Genomic DNA, 10,420 nt, shown 5'->3' with positions numbered 1-10,420 from the left:
GATCGTCGAAACGATTAATTTCGAGTTACTGGTTTTATGATCAATTACAGATTGCTGATACGAGTAATTGTAGGAAATGACGTTTAATCGACTCTTGTGATAGCAAAGACGTTTCTTATCATTGCACAATGTCATCTTTAAATTAGAATGTTTGTCCTTTGTCTCTTATAGACGAATTAACTCTTTTAAGGGTGTACGACTGTACGTATGCCTTGATAGGTATTTCTAAATACAACAAATCAACAGATTCTGCTTGATATACAACTTTTTCTAACAATGAATAACAGGTATCTGTTTGTTTGTAACAATACGTTTTGAAAGTCTATACTTCTGTTGATAATACTGACATCGTTAAAACTCTTTGCTTCATCGTTCGTGTTCTGAAACTATTGAAGTTTGCAATATTGAAAGAGATTCCGAATTTTTCTTTTGTTTCGTCATTGGACCAAACTTAGATGCTACGTAAAATGGGCTGAAAGTGAAGTGGTTTTTTTTAGTCACATGAGGTTTTTTTGATGAGTCACCATGATCAATAAACCAATCCATTAAGCTCCACCCACTGAGCACGTGGGCAACAGCACGTGACACCATCCGCTGCCCCACTGCACGTGCCAGCCCGTGCGTCAAACGCACGCAAATGCATGGTGCACTTTAGTGCACGCATGTCAGTCTTTAATCGCAGCTGTGATTGGTCAAGAAGCGTGGGTGGGGCTTTCACTGGAGTTCACATCTTATAATTTTCAGCCAATCTGGAACGTCTACTGATACCACTCTCAATTATCGGTCCTTCGTTACCACATTCGTAAGCTCTGCACCGTCCATTTACATCTCCAAAAAGTATAAAAGGTCTGGTCCTTTCTCCAAATAGACATTCCGGCGATTGTCGTCAACTAGCAAGCTTATCTCTACTTCAGGAGCACAACAGCGTCAACTTCATGTAAGTAACTTACTTTATGAGTATATGGACGCGACAGTTTACATTGTGTTAGCCTATCTGTACAAATATGTCAAACGCTCGTCTTACAGACCTGTCACGTAGAATTCATGAATCCAGTAAGAATTACCCGTAGGTAACTGGTTCGGCTATGGTTTCAACTGGTTCCTGTTCCCTGTATTTCCAATGTATCCAGTTCTTACTGGTAAGTTTAACTGGTTTCAAATGGTTCTTATTGGTCCCATCAGGATCACCAGTTATTACTGGTTTATTCAGTTGCTTTCAACTGGTTCCTGTTGATCCCATCAGAATTACCAGTTATTACTGGTTTATTCATTTAGTTTCGACCGGTTCCTGTTGATTCCACACTGTCATTTCGGTTGTGTACTATATGAAACTAGCAACTAGTTGTGTAAAAACATTGAACAAGTTGTGTAATATTTTACACAAGTTGTGTAAAGAACAGTTTACACAACGGGTTGCTAGGTTCATATAGTACACAACCGTTTGATTTTTACACAACCGAAATAACAGTGCATAAGGATTATCAGTTAATACTGGTTTGGTCAGTTGGTTTCAACTGGTTCTTGTTGGTTCCACCAGGATTACCATATCCGAGTTGACTCGGGGAAGCTATTCAAACGAGCTCATTAGGGTATAGACCAGAGACATAATTGACGACACAAGTTGCTAACGTGCGCTTTATATCCTATGGGAGCCAGTTGGGGACGAACTTGTACCATGTTACGACGATGATGTTATAATTTTTTTTGTCATCAAGACGTCATCAGGTATCAAATTACAAGCGATTTCAGGGCACAATTTGACAAAATAGTTTGATCAAAATCTCTTAAACTACATAGAATTTCGTGTTCAATTGTTTTCGTGAGGTTATAGACGGTGCCTTGAGCAACTTACTCATTTCCGGTATTCCCGGGCACAAAACCGCTTGACCTAAATTAATTGTAACTAAAACAAAAGCATTTTACAACAGACAAGTACATTATGAAAGTGTTAAGTGAGGGATGCCAAACACAAAAACATAGTTTTGACGTCATCCCCGAAAGGACACCCTCCAGCGGAACATAAAAACGAGTTTAACCTTTTCAAATCTTAAAGCCCTCAAGCAAAATTCTGCCAAATTGTGCCTTTATATTCCGTGAGCAACCACAAATGAATTTGCAGGATTTTATAATCATTACAGGATCAGACCGGAAGTTGGGTGTTATTATTACATACACTTGTAATTTCCATATTTCCGTGCATTATTTTTACTTAATGATAAACAGGTATCCTCCTTGAACTAAATCAGTAGTCCCTTGACTGATGACGTCATCAAACTGGAAACAACGTGTACGTGTACCTAAAATGTATACTGAAATTCATCATCCTCTTTAAAAGATGCATTTTTTTACAAAATAATTGATTGTACTGGAAATTTTGAAGTTCGTGATCCTTTGTTCTGACATAAAAATATTCAAACTTAACTGGGCAGTGTCTAATGAAATAGTTGTCTGCCCGACCACTCTGCGTTTGTAACATTACAAACGCAAACCTCTAGTTTAAACTTATTTTTGTAAGATACAGATTTAAGGCAATTCCAGCTTGAGTCAAGTCTGTGTTCTTGGTGATTCAGTTACCATTGTGTACGTGTATAAAGTCAAAAATGTCTTTACGTTGGATAAGATCGTCGCCACAGTTGCTTGAATATTGTGTTTTTTAATAGAAAGTTCAAATCTAGACATCTGCAGATACAGAATTCAATTTAGGCAACATGGCAGGAAAATCCATTGATGCCCGATGCAGGTATGGATCCACCTTCGTCCTGATTCGATAAAGCAATTTGCTAATAATGGATTGATATCGTGTAGTTGGTGTTGTTATTTCCAACGTACATTACGTGTTTTCACGGTGCTTTGTAATAATAACGTCCACGCCTTCTCAATAACATTCCTTTTCTTTCCAGTTTGCTTATATTAATATGAAATGTGATACTGCATATTGGCGGGCCAGATTGTAACATTTTAAGTTAAACAAATTCCGGCGCGACGAATTGATGCTGGTTTTACCCCAGATACCGCATACAAAAACAAACGCTGATGTAATGCACATGCAGGCACCAGGCTATTACTCATTTGCATGTGTGTTCAATAATCTTGAACATGCAAATGATCCAATACCAGGGTGAGAGAACAGAGGTGGGCGCGTTCTGCTCGACACCCTGGTGACGAGGTTGGGTATGGAACTGTTCATTGTGGCAAATTTTAAGACACATGAAATAGATGCCATATGAATTAGAGGGCGCTACATAACTTTAACGGGTGCCCAACTAGGCGGCTTTTTTTAAACGTGCACATTGGGGTGAATAGGTATGGCGAGCAATACTTTGCATTACGCCAATGGTGTGCGAATTTTACTTTTAGAGATACGGGTTTTTTACGATTGTACTTGATGAGTTTACAATACAGTAGCTTAGGTGTGCATATATGTTGAGACCACGTGATTAATATTTGAAAATCAACTGTGAGAGATCCATTGAGCTATATTAAATTTATTATAGCTTTATGGAGAGATCTGATTTTGATGTGTACGGGACTTGCAAACTCACTTGACCCTTCTTTCCGGTCCAAACCGGAAGTGCCTTGTAATTTAAAAATTGGAAAAAGATGTGCATTTGCTTTCAGCGATGTTAGTCTCCAGCCAGTTTGTACTTTAGACAAAAAAATACCGGTGACGTCATGTTAGAACGGCCTCTAGCGGCAGGTTGAAAAATGTTTGAAAATGATTTTGAGTTGATTATTGTGGCAAAGTTTAAGACATAATGAAATAGATGCCGGCCCGACCACTTTGTGTTTGTAACTCAACAAACGCGAACCTCTAGTTCTTGTTGTGGGTGCCGCTTTTATTATTCTCGGTTAACGTATCTTTATGCAGTCAAGATGAAGGCTTATATCTGCTTGGTCGTTCTGGTGTGCCTAGGCTCTGTCTTCGCGGCTGAAACTAACAAAGGTAACATGTCCTTCTTCTTTTTTCTTCTCTTTGAGCTTCAGTCCGTCTTTTATTTTTGGGAGAAAGCGGTGGCTGCAATTTACAATCCTTCCCTCGGACCACAATCAATTCTCCGTGCTAATTTGTGTTTCACCCCGAAAATGTTTTTCCCATTGCTAAGTTTTCCGAGGAGTATTAATACAATGTTCCGCCTCTCTTTCCTTTCAGCCGACGAGGTTGCTGTGAAACAATATCAAGGAGCACGTAAGTTTCTGCAGTTGATTTATTCTTAATTTCGAGCTAATTAATCAGATTTAATGTTCACATTAAACACGCTGCCAAAGTATTGATGCACAGTGTTATCGTGTGGTAACACTAACATTTCATATCCAACTGCTTTATTTTCAGCCTGTGGTTATGATTTTCCACCGTGCGATCCCGGCTTGACCTGCATGCCATGGGGAGTGTGCGACTTTGCTCGCAAGAGAATGGCAAATGTTGAAGGTAATTTTCACTTCGTCCGAAAAGTTGAATCGACAATCGTTATGATGTTTATTTCCCGGAAGGGGGGAGGGCTGTTTCAATCAATCAATTAATCAATCTTTTAATCAATCTTACTTTATTTATACCACATAGCAATACAAAGCAGTATGTCAAGACAATAATAAGATCACAATAATGTGGATGAGGGTCTCAAAAAAGCAAAGCTTGTCGAGTAGTGACTCCACTTTTGTTAAATAGATGTCGTTCAACTTAGGCCAAAAAAAGTCTCCGGTTTCTGGTACGAAGCTTGCCCCAAAAAGTGGTGCGGCGACGTGGCTTTTTCCCCCGTTTTTTTTCTTCAAATGTCGGCTGATGACTGCAAATGGTGCCCGACTAAATTTAGTGCAATGGGAGTCCCTAGAGGCCACATAAAGCTTATACTCGATCGTAACCCCATCTAAAAACACGTTAAAATTGTGCTGCAGCAGCATTCCAGTCAAACCAGTGAGTTTGGCAGTTTTGAGACATCATCTTACATTGGCAAAAACAACTTTTTCATTTTGCCGACGTGACGCGCATGGCTACGGCGATGCGCGCGCATACCTGAAACCGGAGACTTTTTTTGGCCTTAGCTCGTGAGCCCACGTAATGATATATTTCGTTCAACTTAGCTGCACCCGTTGAAGGAAATAATAATTTCAAAAAGAGGAAAATTTGTCATTCAAAACTGCATTTACTGTAATTGACTTACCTCGAAACCGATGTAACACTTTTTTAATAGAATCATTGGAAAGCAATGCTGTGTCCCGTTTCCTTTTTGAGGAGCGCGGGGGACGCATCTTTTACGCAGTGAACATAAAAAGTGAATAGTCAACATGTTCTCCGTCTCATTGCTCTTCAGCTCAATCGGCGAAGTTTCTAGGATTATTTTCCTCTTTTTGAAGTTATTCCCTTTTAACCGATGCAGCTTAGTTGAACGACATCTATTTAACATTACGATGCATTCCGCCAATCGGGCCAGTACAGTAGTAAAGTACTGACACATTTTAATGGACATTCGACCATGTTCCGATAGAGATCCTTGTCATTATATGTGTAAGATTTAGCGTTGTGATTTTTTTTTTATCTAAACTGACGCACTGATCAGCAATAAAATAATTGTTCCGCCTCTCTTTCCTTTCAGCCGACGAGGTTGCTGTGAAAAAATATCAAGGAGCACGTAAGTTTCTGCAGTTGATTTATTCTTAATTTCGAGCTAATTAATCAGATTTAATGTTCACATTAAACACGCTGCCAATGTATTGATGCACAGTGTTATCGTGTGGTAACACTAACATTTCGTATCCAACTGCTTCATTTTCAGCCTGTGGTTATGATTTTCCACCGTGTGATCCCGGCTTGGCCTGCATGCCATGGGGAGTGTGCGACTTTGCTCTCAAGAGAATGGCAAATGTTGAAGGTAATTTTTATTTCGTCCGAAAAGTTGAATCGACAATCGTTATAATGTTTATTTCCCGGAAGGGGGGGGGGGGGCTGTTTCAATCAATCAATCAATCAATCAATCTTTTAATCAATCTTACTTTATTTACCACATAGCAATACAAAGCAGTATGTCAAGACAATCATAAGATCACAATAATGTGGATGAGGGTCTCAAAAAAGCAAAGCTTGTCGAGTAGTGACCCCACTTTTGTTAAATAGATGTCGTTCAACTTAGGCCAAAAAAAAGTCTCCGGTTTCTGGTACGAAGCTTGCCCCAAGAAATGGTGCGGCGACGCGGCTTTTTCCCCCGTTTTTATTCTTCAAATGTCGGCTGATGACTGCAAATGGTGCCCGACTAAATTTAGTGCAATGGGAGTCCCTAGAGGCCACATAAAGCTTATACTCGATCGTAACCCCATCTAAAAACACGTTAAAATTGTGCTGCTAAAACCAGTGAGTTTGGCAGTTTTGAGACATCATCTTACATTGGCAAAAAAAACTTTTTCATTTTGCCGACGTGACGCGCATGGCTACGGCGACGCGCGCGCATACCTGAAACCGGAGACTTTTTTGGCCTTAGCTAGTGAGCCCACGTAATGATATATTTCGTTCAACTTAGCTGCACCCGTTGAAGGAAATAATAATTTCAAAAAGAGGAAAATTTGTCATTCAAAACTGCATTTTACTGTAATTGACTTACCTCGAAACCGATGTAACACTTTTTAATAGAATCATTGGAAAGCAATGCTGTGTCCCGTTTCCTTTTTGAGGAGCGCGGGGGACGCATCTTTTACGCAGTGAACATAAAAAGTGAATAGTCAACATGTTCTCCGTCTCATTGCTCTTCAGCTCAATCGGCGAAGTTTCTAAGATTATTTTCCTCTTTTTGAAGTTATTCCCTTTTAACCGATGCAGCTTAGTTGAACGACATCTATTTAACATTACGATGCATTCCGCCAATCGGGCCAGTACAGTAGTAAAGTACTGACACATTTTAATGGACATTCGACCATGTTCCAATAAAGATCCTTGTCATTATATGTGTAAGATTTAGCGTTGTTATTTTTTTTTATCTAAACTGACGCACTGATCAGCAATAAAATAATTGTTCCGCCTCTCTTTCCTTTCAGCCGACGAGGTTGCTGTGAAGCAATATCCAAGAGATCGTAAGTTTCTGCAGTTGATTTATTCTTAATTTCGAGCTAATTAATCAGATTTAATGTTCACATTTAAACACGCTGCCAATGTATTGATGCACAGTGTTATCGTGTGGTAACACTAACATTTCGTATCCAACTGCTTTATTTTCAGGCTGTGGTTTTGACTCACCGTGCCATCCCGGCTTGGCCTGCATGCCATGGGGAGATTGCGAATAAGCTCGCAAGAGAATGGCAAAATATTGAAGGTAATTTTTGCTTCTTCCGAAAAGTTGACAGTCGTTATATTAATGGATGCGGGTCTCTAAAAAGCAAAGCTTGTCGAGTAGTGACCCCACTTTTGTTAATGGCGTTCAACCTAGGCTAAAAAAGTCTCCGGGTTTCTGATATGAAGCTTGCCCCAAAAAGTGGTGCAGCGACGCGGCTTTTTCCCCCCGTTTTTTCTTCAAATGTCGGCTGATGACTGCAAATAGTGCCCAACTAAATTTAGCGCAATGGGAGTCCCTTAGAGGCCACATAAAGCTTATACTCGATCATAACCCCATCTAAAAACATGTTAAAATTGTGCTGCAGCAGGATTCCAGTCAAACCAGTGAGTTTGGCAGTTTTGAGACATCATCTTACATTGGAAAGAAAAACTTTTTCATTTTGCCGAAGCGCATGGCAAGGGCGACACGGGCGCATACCTGAAACCGGAGACTTTTTTGTTTGGCCAAAGCTAGTGAGCCCACGTAATGACAGATATAATCGTTCAACTTAGCTGCACCCGTTTAAGGAAATAATAACCTCAAAAAGAGGAAAATTTGTCATTCAAAACTGCATTTTGCTGTAATTGACTTACCTTGAAACCAATGTAACCTAGTAGACTTCCTTACCTCCCTACGTACAGAGGGAGTCCACGATATGAAGTGCTCAAAACAATAATTTTCTTTTTTTTGAGTCGTATTACACAGAGGTCTAAGAACCTGGACGTCAGTCGTAATGCAATGAAGACAATCGTCCAACCTGGGCTAGATTTGACACCATTATAGACATTTAACATTCCTGTACTAGTTTCTGTGCATGTGATTTCTAGCACTGACATTTTAAGCAAGTTCTAAGGACGTAAATACCAAAAACGTTTTTATTTTTTTCCTATTTTTTTTCATCCAACGAGTTTGGTGTGAGCTTAACAATGAAATTATTTTTATTTTCTCTTGTTTTGGTCTTCATTTCAGATTCCAAATGCCAACAGCCTTGGGATGATGAAGTCGCAATTGATTATTTATTACGGTGTAGGGATTAAGTTGTATTGTCTTTGCCTTGTTCGAGTTAAATGAGACTTTTTGCATCTACATGTAATTGAAATTCCCACAAGGAATAAAAGTTGACAAAGCTAACTCCCGTGAGTAAATTTATGACATATTTTTCGATTACTATTTAATCTGATCCTAATCAGAATCTTTATCTGGAAATGAACAACAACACCCGATGGGTGTCACGATTGTGAAGCTACCACTGCGAGTTTCTCTGACACAACTTCCTCCTTTGCATCGCATTTATTTAGCATGTTGTCTTGTTATTACATAGGCCTTTCTTTACAGCTTGCTGAAATCAGTTTTCGCTTACAAGACATTATACAGTGAATTATGAAGACTTAAAACTGACCTGTAGGCAGATGAAACAAATCACACGCTATATCTGAACTAAACAAAAGCATGAAAAGTCATTCTGGGTGGTGGGTCTTAATTATTGTAATCACACTTTTAAGATTTCTGTTGAATAAATGCTGTTGGCATGGTATGAGCTCCTGCGACCAAAGTTATCTCTTCGTAGCCTGTTATTTTTTTGTCGCAATTGAAATGTCCTTTTTAATGCAGAAACCGTAGAAGAACTTGAAATATGTGCCTTGAAGCATCTAATCGCTATCTTCGAGCATAATATCTCCAGTAAAATATCTTCACTCTATCTAAAACGTCCCGGGTCAGATATGCATGTCCTGCGGAATGCGGGTCATATTAGACTAAGTGATACTACTTCGGGTCAAATTGACAATTTCGACCTGGAAAAGTGTCACTTTGACCCGGAAAAGTGCCACTTTGACACGGAAAAGTGTCAGTTTGACGGGATTTAATCTGACTCGGGATTTTTCAGAGTGTTAAACCATTTTAATATCACTTTGTTTAATAAATATCACAATGTCCTTCAAGGATGTAGAACCGTATAAGAGAACAGATTTCATCGGAGTCCAAGTTTCATACGACAGCGGAAAATTACCTCAACAGTTTCTTCATGAATAAGTCATCTATCCCCCACCCGCCCGCCTTACTCCGATTCAAATCGAAGTGAAGAGAAACTATACAAACCTCTATGAAAAGGCCGGTAGTTGGGGTTAAACGCTTGTGCGTGCACAGCAGACTAGGACTAACCCATCCTCCGAGCTCATGAATAAAAGTTATACCCTCAAAATATTCTATATTAGAGAGTTCTGAGAGCCATAAAATAGGGGAATTGAAGAGATATGGCAATGAACCTCTGGCCCGGACTATGGGATTCAAATTCTGAGCATTTTTGATGCAATTGGGCTCGAATTTGGCGCTAGTTTTCCGTGTTGTGGAGGGCAGGAGGGATCGGTTTTTAAGATGGCTACTTTTCCGCTTTGGGAAAAATAGGGTGTTGGGGTGAGAATTTCTCGAAAAGTCAATTTGCAACCCACCACAAATAAAAAAAAAATGAAAGATAAAATGTTGATCATCACGTTTCTGTTCAGCTTTAAAACCTGTGAGAGTTTTCAGTATTTTAAAAGGAATGTTGAAGTATGGGCATTTAGCACTAGTATCGAGGGGAACTTTAATACAGGGGTGCATCATTGTACCATAATCTGTACGGAAACGCAATGCATTCTGGGCTGCTTACTGTGGGAGACTTTGGTGTGCATGGGTCATGCACACACGAAAAAGCTGACCTGCGTCAGCTGGCAAAAAAAGCTCCGATGTGAGATGAGGACGCGTTGAACCTTTTGAGAATTTTAATTCGGTTTTCATTTACCTTCAAAAATAGGACAGACATTGAGGAGCATAGGTCAGACATTATAGTGTTTGCGGAATCGAACACGCTAGCTTCGAAATAACAGACAGATACTGTTCCAAATGACCTACTCAGCCCTGTTCGCGAGGTGTCTTACACAGAGCGTTAAGTAAATTTAAAGTCGTCTTTTACTAACTTCAACCAGAGACAAGGAACGCTTAGTAAAGTCTATTCAATGGATTCAGAACTTGAATAGTGGGAAACTGTTCATGCACGTGGCCTTGGTGAGACTTCAGAACAGTAACTCGGTCAATCGAACTTACTCACTGAGTGATTGAATGACCGCCTCACTCACTGACTAACTAGCTCC

The 10,420-nt window shown here is 39.6% G+C and overlaps 1 protein-coding gene across 1 annotated transcript; it reads left to right on the top strand.

The window, feature by feature from the left end:
* Positions 1-772: 772 nt before the first annotated feature.
* Positions 773-8,848, top strand: LOC119737022. Its single transcript, XM_038211087.1, has 9 exons — positions 773-937; positions 3,869-3,943; positions 4,151-4,186; positions 4,331-4,426; positions 5,589-5,624; positions 5,769-5,864; positions 7,018-7,053; positions 7,199-7,292; positions 8,262-8,848. The coding sequence occupies exons 2-8, from the start codon at positions 3,874-3,876 to the stop codon at positions 7,261-7,263; spliced, it is 435 nt and encodes a 144-aa protein (XP_038067015.1). The 5' UTR covers positions 773-937; positions 3,869-3,873; the 3' UTR covers positions 7,264-7,292; positions 8,262-8,848.
* The last annotated feature ends 1,572 nt before the right edge of the window (positions 8,849-10,420 follow it).

This window comes from Patiria miniata, unplaced genomic scaffold (genome assembly GCF_015706575.1).
Source record: "Patiria miniata isolate m_02_andy unplaced genomic scaffold, ASM1570657v1 HiC_scaffold_3, whole genome shotgun sequence".
Classification (NCBI taxonomy): Eukaryota; Metazoa; Echinodermata; class Asteroidea; order Valvatida; family Asterinidae; genus Patiria; species Patiria miniata.
The sequence above is the reverse complement of the archived record's forward strand: the minus strand, read 5'-3'. Positions and strand labels throughout refer to the sequence as shown.

Bases quoted from the DNA above. Each gene is read 5' to 3' on its own strand.
- LOC119737022 (XM_038211087.1), top strand. From the start codon at position 3,874: ATGAAGGCTTATATCTGCTTGGTCGTTCTGGTGTGCCTAGGCTCTGTC. The intron at 4,187-4,330 runs GTAAGTTTCTGC...CTTTATTTTCAG, and splicing joins GAAACAATATCAAGGAGCAC to CCTGTGGTTATGATTTTCCA. The intron at 5,865-7,017 runs GTAATTTTTATT...CTTTCCTTTCAG, and splicing joins GAGAATGGCAAATGTTGAAG to CCGACGAGGTTGCTGTGAAG.